The sequence below is a fragment of the Sinocyclocheilus anshuiensis genome, unplaced genomic scaffold (genome assembly GCF_001515605.1).
Source record: "Sinocyclocheilus anshuiensis isolate Anshui unplaced genomic scaffold, SAMN03320099.WGS_v1.1 scaffold1170, whole genome shotgun sequence".
Taxonomy (NCBI): Eukaryota; Metazoa; Chordata; class Actinopteri; order Cypriniformes; family Cyprinidae; genus Sinocyclocheilus; species Sinocyclocheilus anshuiensis.
In genome coordinates, this window is record NW_015538055.1 from 2,322,027 (window position 1) to 2,348,169 (window position 26,143).

General features: G+C 36.7%; 1 protein-coding gene across 1 annotated transcript in view; it reads right to left on the reverse strand.

The window, feature by feature from the left end:
* The window catches only part of LOC107683414 (neurobeachin-like), a 267,384-nt gene that overhangs the window by 135,139 nt on the left and 106,102 nt on the right, over positions 1 to 26,143 (reverse strand). The window contains exons 18-32 of the mRNA XM_016479471.1: positions 24,629 to 24,737; positions 23,368 to 23,449; positions 23,009 to 23,132; positions 21,063 to 21,255; positions 19,487 to 20,455; positions 17,570 to 17,787; positions 17,118 to 17,271; positions 16,897 to 16,905; positions 15,208 to 15,388; positions 14,162 to 14,286; positions 13,588 to 13,653; positions 12,177 to 12,345; positions 10,471 to 10,909; positions 3,883 to 4,028; positions 2,219 to 2,336 (exon numbers count right to left, since the gene is read on the reverse strand). Coding sequence (XP_016334957.1) covers positions 2,219 to 2,336; positions 3,883 to 4,028; positions 10,471 to 10,909; positions 12,177 to 12,345; positions 13,588 to 13,653; positions 14,162 to 14,286; positions 15,208 to 15,388; positions 16,897 to 16,905; positions 17,118 to 17,271; positions 17,570 to 17,787; positions 19,487 to 20,455; positions 21,063 to 21,255; positions 23,009 to 23,132; positions 23,368 to 23,449; positions 24,629 to 24,737 — 3,102 coding nt within the window. The remainder of the gene's footprint in view (positions 1 to 2,218; positions 2,337 to 3,882; positions 4,029 to 10,470; positions 10,910 to 12,176; positions 12,346 to 13,587; positions 13,654 to 14,161; positions 14,287 to 15,207; positions 15,389 to 16,896; positions 16,906 to 17,117; positions 17,272 to 17,569; positions 17,788 to 19,486; positions 20,456 to 21,062; positions 21,256 to 23,008; positions 23,133 to 23,367; positions 23,450 to 24,628; positions 24,738 to 26,143) is intronic.

The following is a 26,143-nucleotide window of genomic DNA, read 5'->3' on the forward strand; positions in this document are numbered from 1 at the left end:
CACACACACACACACACACACACACACACACACACACACGCTTTCTCCTGTGTAGTCAGACGGTGGCGTGTCTGTGAGATGTCTGTCACAAAGCATTAGACGAGGTGAAAGGATGAAGCCAAGGTCAGCACGGTTTCCACACACTCCCCAAAACACCTATGCGCACTGATTTCTCTGCATTAGCGCTCGCACAGCCCTCTCTGACAGCTCAAACACCCATGGTGGGCAGTGAGAGAGAGGACAGGCGATATGTAAGGTGTGGGGTTGTCTTGTTTGTTGCAACCACAACAATAAAAAAATAAAATGATTCTCGCCCATTGCCCTAAACAAAGGAAAGGCACAATGTCTGTAAACATGAAAAAACAAGCCTGAGTTCTGACCCCCTCTTGTGGCAGTGATAATACAAACTCAGGACTAGCATGGCTGAGTGAACAAACTCAAATTCATCTGATGAGGTGCTGACAGAGGAAGTACTTCCCACTCACAGACACACTCAAATAAAGCAATACGCCATTTAAGGGTGCGTTTTGCAGTTATTGTACCATGTTAAAAGGGTATTGTGTGAAATCATATACACTTGATTTCTGAAGGACCATGTGACATTTGTGACCCTGGACCACATAACCAGTCATAAGGGTACATTTTTAGAAATGTCGAAAACGGAATAAATAAGCTTTCCATTGATGTATGGTTTGTTAGGATTGGACAATATTTGGCCGAGATACAACTATTTGAAAATCTGGAATCTGAGGTTGCAAAAAAATCTAAATATTGAGAAAATCGCCTTTAAAGTTGTCCAAGTGAAGTTCTTAGCAATGCATATTACTAATCAACAATTAAGTTTTGATATATTTACAAACTATCTTCAAATTTACAAACTATCTTCATGGAACATGATCTTTACTTAATATCTTAAGGATTTTTGGCATAAAATAAAAATCAATATTTTTGACCCATACAATGTATTTTTGCCTATTGCTACAAATATACCCCAGCGACTTAAGACTGGTTTTGTGGTCCAGGGTCACATTTAAGACTTCAGTACTGAAGCTGAAAATTAAATTTTAATATATTCAAATAGTAATAGTATTTAACTTTAAAACATTGAAAAAAAAAAAAACATAATTATTCCAAACTAAACATCACTAGAACAATTTCAAATGTTTATTGACAAGTTTTGTAAATCTGACTGCATGCTTAACGGTGCAGTTTTTTTTTTCCCCAAATGGTGGTTATAAGACACTAATGTTCAATAAATAATTACATTTATTATTAATAATTTAACAATAAATCTGTATACCTTTGTGTCAATTTTTTTTTCCCGAACAAAACATGAAAAATGCCTTTCAAGTTTCCAACAAAAAAAACAACAACAACAACAAAAAAAGGGTTAAGATTTGGAAATTATGAAAATTAGGTTAACTAATTAGGGATACAACACCAATTATTTTCATGTTTTTTACTACTTTGTCTATATAAATATAAAATAAAATGTTTGCAGCTACAAGTGAATTTAGGCAACATTATAATTTACAGTATGAAAAATTGATATTTTAGCTACAGATTATATTTAAGTGTTATTAATTTATTAGTATTTTAAAGATGATTTTACATTAGATGACAGCAAAGGTTGTATACACTACCAGTCAAAACTTTGATATAATTAAGATTTTTTAAGTTTTTGAAGTCTCTTATGTTTACCAAGGATGCATTTATTTGATCAAAAATATCAGAATATTAGAATGATTTCTGGAGGATCATGTGACACTGAAGACATCGCCATCACAGGAATAAATTATGTTTTAAAATAAAACAGAAACAGTTCTTTTAAACTGTCATAATATTTCATCATACAATATTTTTTATCAAATAAATGAGCATAAAACATTATTTTAATAAAATCGTAATTATTTCAAACTTTTGTTTTGACTGTTAGTGTAAATATAAAAATAGAGGAATTATCATGCACAATTAAATATCCAATATATCAATTTCCAAAAAAAAAAAAAATAATAATAATAATAATTATATATATATATATATCCTCACAGCCTTGTTTTCATTCACATAAAATGACATCTGGTGTGATATTTCACAACGGCTTCAAAAGCAGCTCATCCAATCATCCAACCATCCCATTTTATAATAAACATCAAGCTGAATCTCTATCCCGCTGTCTGTCTTAGACCTCAACACACATCCTGGGACTCTGATTCACCTCATGTTCTCCATGGTGTCCTCAGGCATGGGGGCCACAGTCTGAACCGCAGGCAGATTCTTGCTGGTGGCTCCATTCACAAAGCTGGAGGAAGAGGAGGTGGACGCATCTGTGGCTCCTGAGAGACAACAAGAGAGAAATCAAAGGTTAGAAAAATTTACTTGGTGTAAAAGTTGACTTTAGGGGAAAATATAAATACATTTTTTTAAATAAGTATTTCTAAAGAAATAAATATATTATTATTAGACACTGAAAATAACTCATGGTGCATTTTTTCACTTTATATCCCCACCAACTGTCAACTAAACCCTCAGTTGCACTAAAATCAAATACTCTTTCTGGTTTTTCATCAGGTAACAACATAACTATAGAGGCACAAGCTTTGAGAATCATCCCTATTACTCTCACCTCCCTCTGAGAACGTGAAGCACCATCTTACGTTCCTCTTATTTCTCTCTGTCAAAGCCAGTATCCACAACAGCACCCTGTGCAGCAGGGAGCTTCTGATAGATACATCACAGCAATGGACTGTCATCCTGTGAAACCACAAGCTGTCACGGGACATCTGAGGATGGGAAATCTATTACGCAGCCATCAATCGCCGTGTCAGAGATGAGTGTCCACCCATAAGCAAATACACCAAGATGAGGGGAAACGTCAAGAAGGACATTCTGATGGATTTCGCTGGAAGTGAAAGCTTGGCCTGATTCAACCTTAATCCAAATCAGTGTACCTTGTGCATTCTAAGCAGATCTCAATAAGGTTTATGATGGGCAATGGGGACTAAAAAGAGCCTCTCTTAAGGAAAACATAGTATCACAAAAAGTGCTATAGCAGGTTGCTTAAATTGGTCCTTCAAAGCTGAGGTACCTAAAATTGGCTTTCAATTCCCAATACACTGAAATTAATTAAATAAACAAATGGGGGAAATTATTACTATTACAGATATTTTCAATGAATCCCACAGAATCAAACATTATGTTTTCAGGCCAGAATGTCTTGCCTAGAGCAATAAACACATACAATTTCACACTCAATAAGGTAGATCTAACAGCTCCAGTCTCAATAGAAAAATCTAGTGTTCACAGTGTGCACCCTGAGGGGGACGCTTGAAAAGGAACTTCCTTATAGTGTCCATGTGGCTGCATAACCACCTTGAAATTTCATATAGATCCTATCTGCGCGCGCGGCTTTCGGACTGCGCTCCCAAGCATTCATCTCGCGAATGTCTGTTCCCTTCCTAACAAAACGGATGAACTTCTTCTCCTCAATACTTGGTAATAAAGCTCTTCTGATTCTGATTCTGATTCTGATCTTCATGTCTTTTTTTTCTATAGTGTGAGAAAGCAATACATAGTGAGGGGAGCCCTCTAGTGGACAAACCGCCCGATGCCACCAAATCTAATTTCCTGAGTTTGAATTATTTTAGGAATGACATCTTGAATTATTCTAGGAATAGCAGAGCAGAGCGTGCATTTCACTGGAAATTCACTTAAACACTTGCACGTTCAAATTAGCGTCTCATTAACGACACAGAGAGCAGTTGTGACCATTATATCTACTTTTAAGGATAATGTCTGTCCTTACAAAGTTACCATAATTAACAACATTCCAGAAGAGGTTAGGTAAGGTTGTACCGAGACACAAATCAGAGCAATGCTTACCTGTAGTGTTGATCATACTCTTAGGCGTAGCGGACGAAGCAGCAGCGAAGATGTTCGGGGTGCTAGCAGAAGTCAGGGTGCTGCTGGAGCCTGAACTGCCCACTGTATTCACCAACAGAGGCTTCTTGGCCTGTACCACCACACTCCTGCGAGAGGGAGGAAAATAAATTATACATAATCTTTTACTAAGTGTACCTTGGATTTGATGCGGCTGGCAAACTGTTCTTGTAACCAGGCCACAACAATGTACTGGGATCGGCGGATGTGTAAACACCTAAGCAGTCAGCTAGGATTTGTACCAAGCACTTCCCAGAAGGGCTGGCAAGTGACCCGCAAAAGCTTCCAGATTCTGCATAAGCGAAAAGAAACACATCTAACAAAGCAAAATAAAAACATTTCACCTGCAACAATAAATACACGATTGCTTGTGAAATCAGTTGATTAAGCTGGAGGGAGATTGATGGCTGTTTTCCACAGTCCAGTCAGGCTGGATGAAAGTGGATAGATTGAATGGTTGCAGTGGCAAGGGAAAGACCTGCAGGCAAAGTAAACATCCTGCTCTCCTGCCGGCCCGTGCTTGCCTTGCGACTGTACAGAATGAGAGCTCAGGACAAACAAACAGTAAAATCAAAAGCAGTGACTGCTGGGTTTTGGGTACGTTTCTCTTTTCTGCTGTTTGTCTACTGCTGTGACTTGACATAATGTCAAACTCGGAGCGAAATTCATCAGAAGATACTTTCCAGGTGTGTTGCAGAAATTTGCTGTTGCTATAGCGGTGCAGTTTTGAGGTTCTCACCTTAGAAAACCTTATGGGTTATTCCTACAATACAGTGCATTTTCATTGCCCCATTATAACTCACTATATTGGATTAAATATTAATATTAAATATTCTTAAATTATAAAAAATATTAAATTTAAAAAATGTTATATGGTATCTATCTATCTGGTCATCAGTTAAGTTTTTTCCAAACTTTTTCTTTTTGTTATATCCATATATACTTTCAAAAGCGAGTTTCTCAATTACTTTACTTTCCAGTAAGTTTCCAGGACGTTTTGAGGTATTAGTTGGCTTGTATCACTTCAAAACATTCTTTTCCATTAGATAACATTTTAAAAAAGGGGGGAAAAGTAATTAAATATAGGATAAAAGTGTAGGAACAAATAAAGATAGGGAGAAAAAAACAAAACAAAAAAAGATGGATGAAAATTGAAAATATCAATAAGCAAAAATATCAGAAAACATAAAACATCAAAAGGTGACACCCTCATCTAAGCAAATTCTTCTTGGCTGTTTTCCATCCGGTTCTGTTTTTCTCACCTTTCTAATCGTGGTAAAATTAATTTAAGTGTTTGAACAAGGCGAGATCATATGTCTGAAAGTTTGGAACATCCTTATACTTAAACACATAAATATATTCATTTTAAAATAAAAGTTGAAGAAAATCACAATACCGGTAATCATCTTGTCATCCTTTTTGACCTTCTCAACACTGGCCAGCTGCAATCTCTGGAAAGCTAATTAAAGAAACAGTCTCTAAATATAGCTACTAAACAAATTAAACCATTAAAAAGGGCCTAAATATACTAATCAACGTAATTATGCCTTCAAGAAATTATATTTAGCCTTTTTTCCAGCTTATTTATAGATGTAAAAGGAAATCACATGGTTTCCAGAGGCAATAGTCTAACGAGATGAAAATAGTGCTGGAGACGAGCAGGATCACGAGTTTGCATTAAACTCTTGACCTCGCCGATAATCTCCTGTATGTCTTCACAGAAGACACCTTAGCCGGATAGCAAAGAGCAGGAGAGGATTAGTTTGATATTATAAACATGACAGAGTCAAGTGCTTTGGAAGATGGAATGATATTTTGTTGGTGTGTATATCGGTCTGGTTTCTTTATCACGACTTGACGTGGTTCAAGATGCTGGCCGATACAGAGATCTGCATGTTTTCGGTGGTTCTAATGTCACCTGCTAAGCCTCCTGATGCCGCATAATGTGACCTCGGAACAGACACTGTACAGAGAGAGGACGGAGCCATTAGAGCACTTGTCTGGGATACTGCCACTCGTCTCGACGGCACGCTCTCTTTAACATGTTGGCGTGACACAGAGAGTTTCTGAAAAACATTCTGTGACACATGCTTCCCCTTGAGCACTACAAACAGAGAATAACAGACCCTTAAAATCATACATGTGTACCATTGTCTTAATGAGTTATGAGGAATTATCCTTGTAGATGCAAATACATACATTACTGTTTAAAAGTCTGGGGTCTGTAAGACGTTTTAAAGTATTTTTTAATAAGTCTCTTATGCTCACCCAAGATGCATTTATTTTGAAAGAAAGAAAGAAAGAAACAACATTCAAAAGCACTTTATATTAATAATTACTACTAAAATTATTATTAATTGAGTTAATATAAATTAAACATATCAGTAATATGTGTAACATGGACATTCTAATACTACTGTAAAGTCAACACAGAATTATGACTTTGAACCTCAGTTTGCAACCGTTTTGAGCATTAAGGTCCGCAAAGCAATGCTTTTCTACAGTATTATTACTCATAACATGTTGGCTTCTTGCAGGTATTTGACAGGTAGAGCTGATCGTATTAGACTGATAAACAAGCTTCTAATCAACACTCATTAATTATTCATTGGCTGGGAGCTTGTGAATGATGTATGAATTATCCTGTGCATATTTTATTAATAGGATTTTTAAAATTGACTTACTTTGAATAAAGCACAGATTAATCTCGGGTAGACTATGAATGATGCAAATAGTTTATATGTTTTATTTGAAATGGCTATTAGGATTACAAACAGTCTCAGTGCATAAATGAACATTAACAATAACTATATGTGTTGGTCTCATATAATGGCAAACTTATTTTGTATCACTCCGTTTATTAGCATACCATCCATTAGCATTGATACGGACTGATGTTAATGTATTAAAGTGTTTCTCCTTGATTTAAATTGACTAAAGCAAGTCCTTCATGGTGGCGGCCCCATCTGCAAACACAGCTTCCTGGTTATTCAATACTAATTGAAAAAATTCACCTTTGGAAAGTCCCAGAAAGACTGTGATGTGCTAGTCGTCCTGATCTCTCCTGTGTTTGAGGCATTTTTTTTTTTTTGTCACTCCCTATCTATTGAGCTTCTGACAGACAATCCAAGAAGCCTGTCCACGTCTGGCAGCTCATTTGGTGGCAGGTGGCAAACAATTAGACACAGCAATTTCAAGGCCGGCAGATGACATTAAAGCATGCGGGAGTGAGTGGTACGACCCGGCGTATGCGGACTGCCTGTGTGAAAGCATTTCAAAAATAATACACTGCCATGGCAACTCATTTCTGCATGCCAGCCTCTATTAGGGTGCTGAGGGGTGAGGACGACAGGAGGGGAGCTAGGGGCACGGTGGGGCGCTTCTGTTTAATCTGTCATCAATGCCCTGGAGACCCTCCCTAACACTCACAAACTCATCTACACACACACCACCTTTACTAGTCAGCAGGCACACCTCATCTGTGGTGGTTGCACACATTACTACAGATCCATTGTTCCTGTGACTCAATATCTAAGCAGGGAGAGGCACATTATTTGGGCCTAGTCTCACACGAGCCATAGTTTTAAAAGGATAATTCAACCAAAAAAGAAAATGAATAAGGAAAATTATTTACTCACCCTCCACTTGTTCCAAACCTGTATGAGTTTCTTTCTTCTGCTGAACACAAAAGAGGATATTTTGAAGAATGTTGATAACCAAACAGTTGACGTTGACTACTATGGAAGTCAATGGCTACCGTCAATCTTTTGGTTATCAATATTCTTCAAAATATCATCTTTTGTGCACTGGCATAAAGTCAGGCACACATTGTAACTTAATCTGGCAAAAAATAAATAAATAATCTGCCCGCTTAGATATCTAGCTGACATAAAAATAAATAAATAATAAATAAAACTACCAACCATTGTCAAACATGTTTACTGACACGTAATTTGTTGATAATACAAAAAATACTGGCAACAAAAATATGTATGTAAATTGTGGTTCTACAACAGATTTTTGCATGCTTGTATAGACACTTATAGTATTAAACTTAAAATTATTAGCATATTGACAGCATCTAAAACAAAAGCATTTTATGTATGAACAACTCAAGATGTAAAAATGGTTACAAATTATTTTAGGTTGACAGAATATTGAATTCATGAAATTAATAGTTTTATTGATTTTTGGGACATTTGCGGCAAAAATATATATGCATGTATAATTGTATTGTATAAATGTAATTTTATATAAATTCTATACATGAAAAAATTCTATAATAATTGTATAAAAATGTATAATTCTATAAATTCTACATACATGTGTAGAACATACATTTATGTGCCTATTACATATATATATATATATATATTAGGGGTTGCACCGACAAATCGACTTCAATGCTCTGCCATGAGGCTTTAAGCTTGACGTTGACTAGTCACTGGTCCTATGGACCTTTTTCACATTTCCGGGTTTCACAGCAGCAGAAGTTGTCATAGTTGGGTTAACTTGAAGAGCAGTGAATGGAAGAGTACCACAAATATATTTTTTGCATTCCCATACGCTGCATTAGAAACACCCTCACATTAGCGTTAACTGTTTTGTTTTTTTTGATGCAAAGGTGATATAATACAAAGAATAGTGTTATAAATATACATATTTTTTAGCAAATATGAAAAACTTTTGAGGATTTACGATGCTGATGACCGTTAAATGCATCTTCACAGTCTTGTGAAAAGGGTCCCTTAGCTAGATGTGAACTTTGAATTGGAACAGTACTTGGGCTACAGGTAAGTTAATCGCCGTTCTAATATAATGCACTGCTGCACTATAACGTGCACACACATTACAGACAGTAGGTCGTACATCACGCGCAGATCGCGCGCACACAGAATCATTCAGCGCGGAAATGTATTGTCAACACTGTTCTGTGATTTCTCAATAAAATATATATATATATATATATATATATATATATATACTGTGTATATACACTGTTTATTTCAGTGTATATTCAATATTCAAAAATACAGACCAGTCTGAACAAATTTTCATGCATGCTATCCAAGACAGATTTATTAAGTGTTTAAGGCAGTGAAACCCTCCTCCCATCCAGCTGGAGATAATTTTTAGCCAAAGTGAACAAGTTATTATCAAAAAAATATATATATCATCTTTTCCATTTACACAATTTCTGTTTACATATGTTGATTTTGGCCAGCCATGAACAGCAACAGCTTTGCAGCAAAACTGAAGACATGTGTTAAGAGCAGAGACAAATCACGCTGAGATTTGATCTGGCCTTGGAATGTAAACACGTCACAAAATGCTCAAGCACATCTCTGAGACATTTTCAAACACAGTAATTCTTCGTGATAGAAAGTATGGGGAATTTAAAGTGAGTTATGGCTTGCTTATGACCAAGAAAATCATTATGGCCATTCCTCAGGGAAAAGACTAATCCAAGAATTCATCATGGTTTGACTGTAATGTATTGTGTAGTGTTTAAAGGCACGGAAGGGATCGCAGGCACACAGAAAAGGTCACTGTACTTTTAAGGGCCTTGTACATATACATCTGCAGTAAATGGGCTACTGTAGTGCTATTGGTGACAAAAAAAAAACATTCAATCATGGTAAAGCCACATGATTTCACATTTGGCTCCCATGCTGATGTATACTGCTGCCACCTGGTGGAGGTTAATATCATTACACTTCATCACAGTTACAGCAAAATTCTGTCATTTACTCACTCACCCTCATGTCATTTCAAATCGGAATGACTTCAGTTCTTCAGCGGTACACAAAAGAAGATATTTTGAAGAATGATGGTAATTAAACACTTCAGGTTTCCACTGACCTTCATTGTATATTTTTGTCCATACAATGAAAGTCAATGGGAACAGGAACCGTTTGGTTACCAACATTCTTCAAAACATCTTATTTTGTGGTTTTCAGAAGAAAAAAAGTCACACAGGTTTCAAACAACGTGACGGTAAGTAAATGATGACAGAATTTTCAATTTTGGGTGGACCTTTAAAGGATTATTCCTGGTTCAACACAAAACATGTGTTTACTATCACAAAATGTAAAGTTTTCTTCTTAAAAAAAAAAGAAAAAAGTTAGTAAGTTAGTAATTGTATAAAAAGCACTTCAATTAACAGGCATTTTATTTGTCAGCAAAAAAGTTGGATATAACCTTACACAGAAAAGATTAATGAAGGATTATTTTTCTTTTTACACTGAAATCAAGTTAATATGCATATTGTTTATGTCGTGTGGTTATACAATTGAAACAGTGAGCATGTTAAGGTTTATGAATTGGCCCCCATTCACTTATATTGTAAGCTCTACACTGTCATCTAGATCTTTGCTTTATTTAAAGGAGAGACAAGTAGAACTTAATTTTATTATCAACATTATGCCACAAATGCTTTCAATTAAACTTGTACTAAATTTACACCATTCATTTAAAATGTTGTCAAAGACTCCTCAAAATGTTTGCATTGTGACAATGAGAAGATGGTACCTGTCAAAGGAATGGAACTGCATGGGTAACATAGCTTGGGCTTCCCTCTTCATGGCTTGGTGGTCAGGGTAGGGCAGGGTGTCTGGCCCGCTCTCTGTGGTCTCCACAGGAGCTGCTACCAGGCTCTTCAGGATTTCCTTGACATTGATGCCTTTGTTGGACTGGCTGATGCTGGAGATGGAGGCGGGTTTGAGGTGATCCACAATCGATGGCTCAGTCAGGCTCTCCTGTGACCTGGCCTCTGATGACAGTGTGCAAAACAGGCCACTCATGCCGTTCGGACCACCCATGGCGAGGTCCAGGTCGGCCCCGTTCATCACACTGGACACCTGCTCGTCACCCAGTCCTGAGTCAGAGTGAGGGAGGGATGACTTCTGACGGAACTCCTCCAGCACACTAACAGCATCCCTGCGACTGTCAGAGAGGGCTGATGGGTGCTCTGAGGATTATATAGCGCAGTGTAGAAAATTAATAAAATATAATAAAAATCAGAGATTATTAGAAAATGATCACTAGAATTAATAGGTTTTTATCATTATTTTATCAAATTTATGACATTACAGTATCACTCAGAACCACATCAGATGACAACTTAATACTTCATAAAGATCAAAGATAAAATCAATCAATCAATCTATCTATCTATCTATCTATCTATCTATCTAGTGTGTGTGTGTGTGTGTGAATGTCAATAGAAATGCTTTTTTTTAATTTTGCTTTAAAAAATTTTTTTATCTCTGATCCAAATATTTGATTTACATACTGTCTGAGCACAATGACAGCATTTCTGTCCTTCAAAAATACTTGCTGTCAAGACTCTTCAACATGCATCCACTTTCATCCTATATAATAAAATCAAGCCCTTGCAGGCAAGACCACTCAATATCCAAACTCTTGCTTGTCTATATCCAGTTGTTCTCCAGATGTTAGGCATTTTTCAGTGATATTCATCAAGAGCCTTTAGCAAGGTCAACGGGGGCCCAATTCAGCTCTAAAGTACGCCTGAATGCTGATTTGAGTGCAGACAATGGCCTGCTACATCCTGTTTGGAAAAATTCCTATTCATAGCCTTTCTTCCCTGAAATTTATGAGGGCGACACAGCGTAGTGCCTCAGCCTATATGATCCCATTCTCCTCTGGTGGATTGCTTTCCTAATGGGCACTGACAGATGGGGCTGGAAATAGCAGCGCTGCCCTGCCTCTGCATGCCCTTTCTTCATGGATCCTCTTTCTTCTCTTTCTCACTCACTATTCTTTTCACTATACTTTCCCAACAAAACCCAGTCAGAAATGAACACATCTTACATTTCCAATAGCTCTTTGATGCATCCTTCAAACTACTGGACATTAATCCAATTTTGTGACTGTTTTACAGACAAAGCCAGCAGTGATACCCTTCAAGAATTCTGTAAGGGCTGCATGTTTAATTTTATGTGAGATAATTAGTGAAGGTTATGAATAATAGATGTGGGAGGTGGTGAAGAGAAATGTGTTTGACACCAGCTTGAGACAGACTCTGTGGAGACCTACATTTTTTTCCAATATATTTTGTAAACGCACACACAAACAAACTACATGGCTAATGGTATTAGAAGACATTTGTAATGCAAATAAGCAATGCAAAGCAAGTTTTTTGCTTATTGTAAATATATATCAATAAGTGCATTAAGCTATGCCAACAAATAAAACATTAGCCACTACAACACCTGTGCTGGTGGGGGAATATATCTCCTGCCGAATGCCTCTTCCTGATTGGCTGATAGACCTGACCATCTCCGCCTCGGGTTCCAAGATGTCCCGGTACTTAGACACCATCAGCACCGAGATAAAATAGACAACAGCGAGAGCCAGGAACTGGGCCTGCTTACTGTCATCCTGTGGAGCGCAACACAATAGCAGCTAACAACCCTCTACGCACACCTTGGCAATATAATCGCCATTGGCTAGTACATTTTTTTGTTTACTCGCCAGACTGATATACTATTTTACACACACACACACACACACACACACACACGTTTACTTAGCTATCTAAATTGGGACATTACATAGACTTCGATTGTTTTTATATACAGATAGTTATACACTTTTTAACCTAAACCCAACCCTAACCCTACCCCTCACAGAAAACTTTCTGCATTTTTACAATTTCAAAAGTAAAAAAAAAAAAACTTTGTTTACTTTATTTTAACAGTTTTACAAATGAGAACATCCACAAATTGAGTTTTTTGTCAATTTTGTCAGGCTTAACCATATTTTGGGGACAAATTTGTACCCAAAAGTGAGCAAAGTAGGTACACACACACACACACACACACACACACACACATGATTCCACCCAATCAGCTTATCTTTGTAAAATGGAACAGCTTCTTAAATAACTGAATGTGCACTCTTAACTTCAGCCAATCAAGCATTATATTATGATAATTAAGCACTATTTAATGATAGAACTAGTGATTAGAACTAAAACTTGGTAACGCCTCTCACACACATACTGGCGAGTAAAATCTAAGAATTTATTAGCCAATGGCTAATGTTAGACATTATTTAGTCGCCCAGAGTAAGATTTAGTCGCATTTGCGAGTGATTTACTCGCAATGGAGAGGGTTAAGCTAATGGTATGAAGAAGAGTCAACATGCGACTAAAACATGTCACGCAAAGCAGAAATGCTACTCTGAACTGATTCTGTTTTGTTAGTGCAGAGTTACAGAGTGACATTTCTGAAATGGTGATAGAAAAATAAATGAACAAAAACAATCTGTAATTAAAAATCTAATATTAACCTGAAAAAATATATAAAATATTGAAATAAATAACTTTAAATAATTTAATTATTACTTATATATAATATATTACTTATATAAGCATATAAGTACTATAAAATAGAAGTTCTAAAAAAAAAAAACGAGCGAAGTAACAAAATAAATCATGTAAATTTTACTTCAACATTTGGGATTTCTACTTCAATCATAAAAGCAAATTTGTGATATATTGACCATATGAACCAAAAGATTCTGTGTGTATGATTTGTGTGTATGTCTACATGTTTACATCGTCTACAGTGTGTACACTTCTTTCAAAGGGCATTTGAGGACGATTTGACATTAACTCACAACATCACGAAAGACAGCAGCTCGCAGGCGGTTGATGTCCACGTCTTGCAGAAGTCGGTCCGGGTCCTTAATTGGAGAAACATTACTTGGAAAATTTTCTATGGTGGTCTAAGGCAAGAAAAGCAGACATTTCAAACAGACATTTAACACTTTCATTTAATTTAACAGTTCTCACACTGCAGATCTCAATTACAAATTCACACCATACCCACAGCGCAAATCACACATAACGTGACAATATTATATTGTGTGGAAAAAAACGAATGTGGCAAGACACAACATACTGTACTTTCAGTCTTTAAGAAAGATGGATTGAACACAGAGTAGATTAGTTAAATTTCATTATGCATTTATAAAAAAAAAAAATCTTAAAACAATGACTTAAGTAATTGTTTCATAAACTATATACATTTCAAGTATTTTTCAGGTTATTTAAATTATATAAATTATAGATATCAACTTACTTATGTATAAAACACTTGCAACAAGAACGCTACCCTAACTGCATAGTGAGATTACAGAAACTGTACAGTGCTTGGATGCAGTATAACATTATGCAGTATAAAGTGGGTACCTTGCTGGCCATGGACACGCCTTGCAGGCCCTCCCGAGACTTACTGAAGGACAGGGTGGACTTCAGAATTCTGTCCCTCTGACGCTGACGACACTCTAAACAGTTCCTCACAGCTACGCAACATACTGAGACAGAGAGAAAGAAAGAGCACAAAATATAAATGAAGAAATATCGACAAAGAGACAATTAAAAAAAATTAAATAAAATAAACTATAAAAACTGAATAGTTTTGATTCTAGGTGCTGGTTGATTAATATAGTGTTCCAATATATGGGCCCCTTGAATTAAAGCAGCAATCCTGCTTGTACCTTATTGCTTACATGTGTTTTTAAACCTGTCTCTCTATTTTTTTTATTGTACAGCACTAAAACCGATAAATTGACTGAGGAAAAAAAAAAAAATTTTTGGAAGTGTGTCATAGGAAATTTATGCTGAACGTCTTGAGGGTTTTTTTCCTGTTATGGTCTTTAAAATGTGTCCTAGCAAAAAATAAATAAATAAAATAGTAAGTTCTAAAGGGAAAACGAGCAAAGAAACATTATGATAAAATAATTCAAATTCTGCAAAATTTGCTTTTAAGATTAAAGATTTCAAGGTCTTTAATCTTAAAAGCAAATTTGTGATATTGACTATGTGAACAAAAATATTCTTCCTTTGTTTATAGTATACATGATTAAAATATATATAATATAATATAATATAATATAATGAAAAATCTATACTAAAGGAAAAAATAAGGAAAATATGACAAAATTAATAATTTAAATTCTGCAATAACATTTAGGATTTCTAAGTCTTTAATCATAAAAGCAAATTTGTGATACTGACCAAAAATATACTGACCATTTTAATATACAAGAGTATACATATACAAGATTAAAATACTTAAAAAAAAAAAAAAAATTTTAACTGATAAATTGACTGAAGAATAAAGTCAGAAAGTTGGTTGGAAGAGTCTAAAGATGTTCAGTATAAAGGAAATGTATGCTAAATGGCTTTAGGTGTTTTCTTCTTTAAAATGTGTCTTGACACACATATACACATACCTAGTCTGAGGCACTGTCGCATCAGTCCACCTGAGGACATGTTTTTCTCAGCTTCAATCTCACTGAAGTTGAGTGAACTCGCAAAGACCAGCACATCGACCATGGACATCAGCCGGGTCAGAAAGATCACGGCCGTCTCAGACGACATGCCCTGCGTCGCCTCGATGCCTTCCATTTCAGTCTGACACAGACACACACAATAATCAAGAGCACAAAGGGTACAGTCCGATATCAAAGTCTGTTAGCACTAGGGCTGCACGATTAATCGAATGCCATTGTCATGCGCATTTTGTTAAAAAAGCCGGTTCTGTAATCAGCAAGAAATCATCATCACGTGCTTTCAGATGGAGCAGCATTTACTACACATAGCCGTAGTTCTCAGCTGCAGCGATAGGCATTTTCTGAGTTTCTTAATTCTGGAGTTTCAGCGCGAGAGCACCCTCTGGCCTTTGGATGGAGATTTACTGCTGATCACAGAACCGTGCTTCATTGAAAGATACGCATGACAATCGCAGCTTCTGTCGAATCGCGATCTCTATTTTATTTCGATTTATCGTGCAGCCCTAGTTAGCACATTTTGTTATAACAATGATCAGTCATTATCTTCAGCACAAAAGTGGAACATTCAGGCTGAGAATGAGGTGTAGCCGGTAAAATGTGACACAATACAGCACATCCTGAAACAGGATGAGATGGGTCATGCAAAGCTTTGGCAGATGCTTTCTAGGATGCAGGATTGGCAGTGGTAGGCATTTTTTTTTTTAGATGTGGAGCACTGAAAGGTTTAATCCAAGAAAAATTAGTTCAAACACCTCCGTGACCAAGCTACACTACCACTCAAAAGTTTGGGGTTGGTAAGATTTTTTTTATGTTTTGAAAGAAGTCTCATGCTCACCAAGGCTGCATTTATTTAATTAAAAATACAGTAATAACTGTAGTATTGTGACATATTTTTACCATTTAAAATGGTTTAATCTAATAATCTAATTAATAATTTAATCTAATATAAATCCTGTAATAGCAAAGTTGAATCATTACTCCAGTCCTCAGTGTCACATGATCCTTCAGAAATCAGATGCTCAAGAAACATTTCTTCTTATTATTAATGTTGAAAATATTTTGCTTTATATTTTTGTGTAGGCAATGATAGCTTTGTTTCAGGGTGGAAATAGAATAAAATAGAAAAAAGAATAGAAAATGAAAAAGAGCATCATTTATTTTAAATAGAAATATTTTTTAACATTACAGATATAAATGTATTTACTGATCAAAACAATACTTTATAAAACATTAATTTCTTTTTTTAAAAATCTTACTGACCCCAAACGTCTGAACGCTATGTGGAAAATACAAAAAAATTGAAAAGTCTGAGAACTAGCATTGATTTCAAATGTGTAAATGCATTAAAAACAAAAATTAGCAATTCAAAAAAATAAAAAAGAAAGAAACCTCAACCTTTCAATTGAGGTTAGACTAAAATCACAAGACATATTAAGCAAATTCGGAATGAAAACCACTAAATAGAATGTAGATCCTGTGAACGGAGCTTTTAATAGTCAATATATCCATGTTTTTATAGTATTTAAAAAAGAGGGGGAGGGGGGGCTATGAGACTGTATGAGATCCATGACAGAGATAATGGCAATGAACCACAGAACATTTCAAATATACTAATCTATTGGTACTAACCTTGGTATTCTTTGCGTAAACAAATAAATAAATAAAGTACAAGAGAAAAACGTAGTTAAAACACACTCAATAGTAAAGAAGACAGAATAAGTGGATATAATGAGTCAGCACTATCCCTGAGGCATTCTGTTATTTTTAATGTTTATATTTGAAGAGCTTGGCTTGCAGTGATCTATGACGACCACTGGATGGAAGTATTGTCAAATCTCTGGCACACTCACAGAGGGCGAGGTGGCAGCGGACAGCAGGGGAAGGATTCCTCCACAGGCGATGATGATGTTATCCACCATTTGTGAGATCAGGTGAATGGTGTTGTGTACAAAGATTATGTTCTCGTTGCTGTTGACAAAGTCCATGATGGATTTTGTCGAATGACTGTGAGGGGCAAGAGTAAGAGGAGGGTGAAAAAGAGAAAAAGATTTATATTGCAATAACAGTACATTTTTGTTGTTATAGAATTATGACTCCATCAGAGTAGACAGCATCATTTTTTGACATGTACAAAAAAAAAAAAACCCCGCTAGTGATAGAATTACAGTCCGTAATTCTACAGTATAAAAAACACCAGAAAACACAGTCTTTGAAAATTAGATTGCACTAGGACCGTGTTTTTGTTTGTATCAAATTAAATATGGCATCTACTCCACAACCGGAGTAAACTGTAGCCACTGACCTTCTCCAAATGTGTACGTCTGCTTCTAGAGCAAAGAGCAGATCTGTAAGTAAGCGCTGGTGCACTGGGGACCACTTGAACTCTGGGATACGGAACATGGTGGTGCGGGGACCAGGACTGAACTGTCGACACTGCTCTTCTGTCATCGGCATGCCTCTGAAACCCAGATCTACTCGCTGATCTCTATCCAGATGACTACCAGAACGGCCATGCAAACTCTGAAAGCAAACAAATGTTTTTAAAAGCCAAAGCTGATGCATTTAAAACACAAGGCACCTTAGAATATGTATAGTTTTTGACAGGTGTAGTAAAGAAGCGTTTGTGTAAATTATGCAGTTCTTTTTCATGGCGTGGAGGGCAGATCGTGTTCATCCTTGCAAAAGTCCTACAAACAAGCCTTCATGCTGGGAACATCTTTAAAGACCTATATCTTCTTAAAAGTCAACTGTAAGTTGAAGGTATGACATTTCTTGAGGCAAGCTGGTTTTGCGAAGCTGCAGACTGCATCTTCCTCTAGGGTCCTCGATATATAACACAACACCTCAGAAACAAGTTTGACAGGCATAAAAAATGTCAAAGAATGAACCTTCTTAAATTTGAATGTTTTTTAAATTATGTCCTTCAAACGACATAAAACAACATAAAATTACAATATCATCATAATTTTGTAAAAATGTGACAATAAAACCACAATGACATACATTTCGATGAGTCAACTATACAATTAGGATATTTTAACTGATAGGCTGAACTGTGTTCTCAGGGCATTTTCATAAAGGTAAGGTCAATTTACTAATTACAATTTCAGTTGGCTGAAACAATGGTTTAATATTTTTAATGTTAACCTTTTAATCCCCCTCCCCCCATTTCATAATTGTTTTACTGTTTAAATCTTGCTGAAAAGCCTGTAACAAAATGCCCACTACTGGGTCAATGTGTTAAAAGAACTAACTTTTTTGGTGGAATGTTTAATAAAGTAAAAAATAAATAAATCAATAAAAAAGGTAAATAATCAAATTAAACATTTAAATAAACAATCAAACAGGATAAATAAGTTGCATATTAATATTAAACCTATGAACATATTAAACATAGATATTTTGTAATAAAATAGAATTTAGAATTTTTCATCTAAAATAAAATAAAATAAAATAAATGTGACAAGGAGTCTCTTATGCTAACGAAGGATGTATTTAATTGATAAAGCAAAAACAGTATAAAAATATTGTGGAATATTGTGAAATATTATTACAATTTAAAATAACTGTTTTCTATTTTAATATATTTTAAATTGTAATTTATTCCTGTGATGGCAAAGCTGAATTTTCAGCAGCCATTACTCCAGTCTCATCACATGATCCTTCAGAAACCATTCTAATATGCTGATTTGTTGCACAAGAAAAATTCTTATTATCAATGTTAAAAACAGTTGTGCTGCTTAATTTTTGTGTAAAAACTGATACAGAATTTATTATCACGTCAAACTTTTGTAACATGTTTTTACTGTGTTCAATTTGATGCATCCTTGCTGAGTAGATGTATTAATTTCTTTAAAAAACAAAATAAATCGTACTGAGTGATCCAGACTAGTACAGACTGTCAACAGGCTGTAATCTTCTTACCTCAAGATGGTGGCGCATTCACACGCTGCGGCTTCTCTCTCTCCCGACAGAAAGGTGTTTTCGTGTTTTTTGTCTTGTGAATCGCAGTGTTTTTGTACGTATTCGTCGCGTCTATCTGTCTCTAAGCGCGCATACAGTCGTGAGTTTCTGCTCGATGTCGGCAGAACCACATTTTTAGAGTTAAACTCTGCGCACGCCGAAGAGCTGCGGGATCTCGGTCTGCTCCGGAGGCCCACACCATCACGGAAGAATTGACAATAAAGCAGACTTGACTTGACTTGACACCTATAGTTACCTGTGTAGTAGCAGTAGTCTGAATCTTCTTAACCTCTTTATCTTTGCCATCATCTGATTTCTCTGTGTCTGATGTGGTGCTGGTAACATCTGCAGTGCTCTTTACCCCAGAAACCCCTGGCTCCAGATCTACTGCCAACGTCTCTATCTGCCCTGGGCATTTAGACAGGTTTTCCCCTTCAGAGACATTAAAACCACTCAGAGCAGGCTGCATCTTAAAGCGGTTATCCTCCAAAGTCGTTGGGTTAGCGTCCAACTCTTTCGAGCTCTTAGCCATGAGAGCCAGAAGCCCAAGGTCTGCACTAGAGCTTGTATGGACCTGAGGTTCCACTTCTGAGAGCGGAAGAGGTTCAGATGGTCCCATTTCAGGAAGGAGGTTTTCTCCCGAGCTGGTCGCCATCGTGCCAAAGAGGAAAGTGTTGTTGCTGGGAATGGCATCTTTTTCGTCAGCCAGGGTGATGAGAGGACCTGAGCTCTTGTCTTCTATGGTGGCTTTGGGTACCAGCACGCTGTTTACACTGCTGTTTAGCTTCTCCACTGCAGCCGAGTAGACGTTATCCAGAAGAGAGTCCACTTCCACCAAGCCTCCATTTTCTGTTACAGGCAGGAGATCCATGTCATCCATCTTCACCTCTGTGGCCTCAACCTTCTCAGCTTTGATATCTACAAGCAGGTCATGAGCTTCCACATGGACACCTGTTGCTGGGTTCTCCTCATCCAAACATTTAGTTTCAGACAAGAGGTTCCGCCCAGAATCTGTCGTCTCTGGTTCATCCGCTTCACTCTCAGGAGTTTGAGTTTGGGAATCCGGGTCCAGCTCCAGAGTGCCTTTGATGGCTGAAGCCTGGGCAGAAAGCCCCGAAATGGTGCTGACAAGCCCCTTCTTCCCTTTCTTAATGTTCTCCTCTTCCTGTCGCTGGTATTCCTCATACATTTTAGCTAAATATTCCTTGTGAGCTTCATATGTCACCTGCCAAACAGAGTTGTGACAAGTTTAGACTTCTTAAATACAAACTTTCTGAAATTTTGAGAATTAAAAAAAGGAAAAAGTTATACCACTCTGGCTATTATGACGCAAAAAAAACAAAAAAAATGATGTACATTTTTAAATTCAACTTTCACTGTTATGCTGTTAAAATTGTTATGCTGATAATATAATTTTCAATAAAAATGTGCCCCCTTTTAATGCATGATCTATCTATCTATCTATGTATCTATCTATCTATCTATCTATCTATCTATCTAATTGTTATGCTGATAATATAATTTGTAATAAAAATGCAAGTAAGTAAATGTGGCCCCTTTTAATGCATAATCTATCTATCTATCTATCTATCTATCTGTTATGCTGATAATATAATTTGCAATAAAAATGCAAGTAAGTGAATTTGGACCCTTTTAATGCATAATCAATCAATCTATCTATCTATCTATCTATCTATCTATCTATCTATCTATATATCTATCTATCTATATATCTATCTATCTCTAGATATCCACATCAGTATTGGCCAATGAAAAAGCTCACAAGTTCTACCACTACACTGTTGTTCGGCTGGTGAAAACTATCTATTTACTTTGGAGTGGGCTATGGAGAGTGTGTCCACCCACACACGCCAGCCGCCCCACTCGTGCTTGATGGCGTGGTAGAGAAGAATCCGGAAGATGTTGTAAACCATCTCAGTGATCTTCTGCTCCTCTGAGTTCTTAGGGTTAATGTAGCCGAGAGAGAACATCCAATCCTGCCAAACGGAACACTGCAGCAGACACCTGTCACACAGAAAATGAGATGGATTAAGCTCGCAGCAGTCACTCGTGTTAAAACCTTCCTCTCCTCCGCAAACATATTTTCTAACATCCTCAAACGACACTCAAAGCTGGAACCTAATTCACAAACCGACAAGTAACACAAAGCAATTTCAGCCCCAACCTCCATTAAACTTCAGATCTGTGAGGTAACGCTAAGAATGACTGGCAGCTATTTGAATAACACCTGAAGCACTTGGTGTTATTCACCGTCATTTTTTCTCAGTGCATTGTGATATAATAAATGGATCTTTGACTGAGGCAGAATGAATTAAGCTTGCTCCTTTTGCTGAAACACTCCGGGTTGTAAGATTGCAGTAAGGATGATTTAATTTCGAACCAATCCCTACCAGCTAGTAAGTGCTAAAGCTACAACATGTAAACCATCGTTACAGGATTAGTTCACCCTGAAATGAAAATCGTCATAATTTACTAACCCAACTTTCCTTCAGTGGAACACAAAAGGAACGTTTTTGAAGAATTGAAACAGTTGCTTTACACTGAAAATTAATAGGGACTTCAAGGCTTTCAAGGGACTTTACAAAAAGGTCCATTTTAATTCTGCATTATATTCAGTCTTTCAAAGACACTCTTATCGGTTTGTGTGAGGAATAAACCAAAATTGAATTAGTTATCTACAGTAAATCTTGACATCTGCACTAGTTTTCCTTCATCAGTTCTTGAGCAAAGTACCAATGCCCAGCTTGTGAACAAACTCTTATTAAAACAAATATTTTCAATGAATCAGCTGAACTAGCTCACAAAACTGATCTGAGCTGCATTTCCTAAAAGCATCATAAGCAGATGATAGTAACTACTGACACCGATGGTTTCTACGATCTAGTTTGGCTTAAAATGCTTTTGGTAATTGCAGCTCTGAAAGATTCGTTCAAGAACTGGACTGATTCTTGACTCACTGACTCAATGATCTTTCACAGAATTAATTAACTGAAAGGGAAGATTGTAAGTGGAAAACAACTGACTCACACAAATCAATTGAATGGCTTCAGAAGAGTCGTGTGAAACACTTTTATGGTGCTTCTGCATCCTTTTTGAAGCTTGAAAGCCTTGTTCCCTATTCGCTGTAATTGCATGGAGAACAGTGTGCAGCACAGTCTTCATAAAAATTTCTTTAGCATTTCACAGAAGAACGAAAGTCTCTTGGAACAAAATGAGGACGTGTAAATAATGGCACTGTTTTTATTTCAGATGAACTATTCCATTACTAGCTAAGATAAATGTCTGGTCTAGTTACCAGACACTGTTTACAGATGTTTTAGGAAAGCACTTTGGAAACATAATGATTTCATCTAGTCTAAAAAGCTTCTTCCTTTCAGTTCTGAGTGGCTCACTGTAGACCTTAATGATGGAGATGATGAAACGTAGTAATAACAGCCAATTGAGATTTCAGCACACACTGGGCGACTGATTGACTGCCAGACTTGTGACGGCACAGAGGAGCACGCAGCAGAAGAAAAGGAAAACCAACAGTCATAGGACAGCAGCGAAATTGGTGTGGACTCGAATGTGTCACTGAAACATCTGCTGCGAGTGAAACACGGTGAGAATTCGAGGATTATTAAGCGTCACGGGGGTGCCCATTAAACACAACAACAAGGGAAAACGTCACTCTTTTTTCCGCTCTCTTTTCTTATCCATTCACCAGGCGGTTAATTGCTGTCATGGGGGATGGGTCGAGAAAAGAAGAGACCCTCACCGTCTGTTCTCACGGCTGTTACTGAAGAGCTTGATCATGTCAGACAGGAAGAGACGCCGCACCTCCATCAGGTCCGTGCTGGGCGTGGAGTTCTTCAGCAGTGTGGCCACCACCTTAAGAATCACTGAGAACAACCAAAAGAAGAACATGCATTAGTTCTGTCTGATTGGCACAGCTGTGAACCAATGAGCATGCAGTCTCACTAACTGACGCATATGAAACGGGCATCCCTGGCTAAAGTCTATGTGCAGAAGCAAACGTTTAATCATTCGCTAGTAAACTTTTAACTTCCACAGATGACAGTAAGTGTACTAGCACCAGGCCACAAAAAGAATAAATGAGCTGACAGAAATAATTACTTGGGTTCTGGATCTTCACAGTAGAGTCGGGCTCAGCATGTGGCTTGTGGACGACCTGTGTGCAAACCTGCTCTGTCAAAATCTAGACAGGAAACGGATCAGATGAGACTCATGAATGCATGGAAACGGGTAAATACGGCATAAATCAGCATGAAATTAATATGAAACTTTGCAGGAATAGATTAAGCATCACTTATGAAGATGGCTTAAAATCTGCAAAAATCTGTTAATCTCAATTGACTCTTGCAGTTAACTACTAGCTAGAAACAGCACTATTTTTTAACATGCTAAAAAATTAAAGAAACAATCATGTGAAGACACTTACAATGTTAAAAACATTTACATTTGAACTTCATATTCATCAAAGAATCCTGAAAAATAGATATGGTTTTCACAAAAATAGTAAGCAGCACAACTGTTTTAAATATTGATAATAATAAGAAATGTTTTAAGCACCAAATCAGTATATTAGAATGATTTCTGAAGGATCATTTGACATTGAAGACTGGAATAATGGCTGCTGAATTTTCAGCTTTGCCCTCACAGGAATAAATTACATTTAAAAAAATATTAACATAGCAAACAGTTATTTTAAATTGTAATAATATCTCACAATATTACTCTTTTTACTGTATTTTTGATTAAATAAAGGCAGCCTTGTTAAGCGTAACAGACTTATTTAAAAAAAAAAAATGTTTAAATATCACTTAAAATATATACAGGCGCATCTCAATAGAATGTTGTGGAAAAGTTCATTTATTTCAGTAATTCAACTCAAATTGTGAAACTCGTGTATTAAATAAATTCAATGCACACAGACTGAAGTAGTTTAAGTCTTTGGTTCTTTTAATTGTGATGATTTTGCCTCACATTTAACAAAAACCCACCAATTCACAATCTCAACCAATTAGAATATGGTGACATGCCAATCAGCTAATCAACTCAAAACACCTGCAAAGGTTTCCTGAGCCTTCAAAATGGTCTCTCAGTTTGATTCACTAGGCTACACAATCATGGGGAAGACTGCTGATCTGACAGTTGTCCAGAAGACAATCATTGACACCCTTCACAACACACACACACACACAGTATATATATATAATAAATTAAGCACCATACAGAGTTTTACTTCATAGCTATATATTTAGTAGTTTTATATTTTAGTTTTGTATATTTTTATATCAAGCTGTATATTTTAGCTTAACTGTAAGGCTGTACTGACCAATTAGCATTCAGTACAGAGATAACCATTTTAGATTACCTCATATAGTGTATTGTACGTAGTTATCGACAGTGTGTTGGAGTGCAGCATGAGTCGTTCTCCAAGAAGTGTGAAGAGACTGTTTGTGTGCATTATTTCCACCTTCCTCCTGTGACAAACCACACACAAATAGAAAACATACTGTAGTTAGAATGCAAACTTTCATACACCTCACAGCTAATGTCAAGCTAGCAGGAACAGGCCTTAATGGTGACTGAGCTTGGCACCTTTTGCATGGTGTCAGGTACCTTCAGTTTTTCCCACAGAATAACGAAGCAGCCACCTCTACGGTCTCATACTGGGAGAGCTGTGATTTTCACAATCACAAACTATCCAGCAGCGCATCATGCTGAGGCACTGTCAGGATGCTAAGCCTCCTAAATGCAGTCCTGCCCAACAGCAGGTACAGACAAATGGGGACTGTACAGTAAAATGACAACCAGAAAAGAGTATGTTTTAAAGTGCTTGTGAGCATGCAGGATGGTAACCACTCAACGATGGATACACTAATGATGACAAAAAGCAAATGTGGATTTTATGTGCACTCTAGGCTAACAGCAATACAAGTCTGCAAATGTCACTGGGCTTGTAAAGCTCTAAAAACAGTTCAGATGGCCTTTATATTTTTCTACGTGTTAATTTAAGGGAAACTTAGGGAAGCTTCACGTATGCACTTACCCTCACACTAATGCACTGTATATATATAAGCAATATCACACAAGCAGCAGTGTGATATGGCTGTATATCGGCCATATAGCCATATTACACGTCTACGAGTGTGATATTGCGTTTATACAACAGCTCGACAGCACACGTATGTAAATACATAAGAAACAACAACAGAGTGTCTTTAAAAACCCGCTTTTGTGTAGAACTACTTCCTTCCAGCACAGATTCAAATCTCAGTGACAGTTTAACAGCTGAGCCCAAATGAACTAGTAACAAAGGAACGTTGAGTTGCTTCATTTAAAACTTATTGTCTTACTGTATTAAAAGCTCACTGTATTATGTAGAGTAGAGTATTATGTGAGAGAGAGAGATGGACTGAGCGAATGTGATTACCTGCATCTGACACAGTATTCATTCTTCAGCTCAATCTCATATTCACAATAAAACATTAGTTTTACAATGTAACTAATCACCATCAAGAACACACACACACTGTTTCCCAATACTAAATACTATTATTAAATACTGCTATTATTTATATAAAATATTATTTATTAAATAATAATATTTAATAAACAACAAAAGCCATCATAAAAATTGTTAGGCAATTCAGTCAAAAGTACAAAGGCAGCACTTGTCAGACTCTGTTCCATGTTTTGTGTGTGTCCTGCTCCCCAGATGTTTTTTGTGCTCCCCATGTGCCTTCCCATGCCCTTATTTGGTTAGTTTCCTGTTCCTGTCCTGATTACTGATTAGTATTTGTCCCAGGTGTTTCCCTTGGTTTCATTGCTCCCAGGTGTGTCTCGTCATCCCCTCCTCCTGTGTGTGTGTATAAATGGTGTTCTC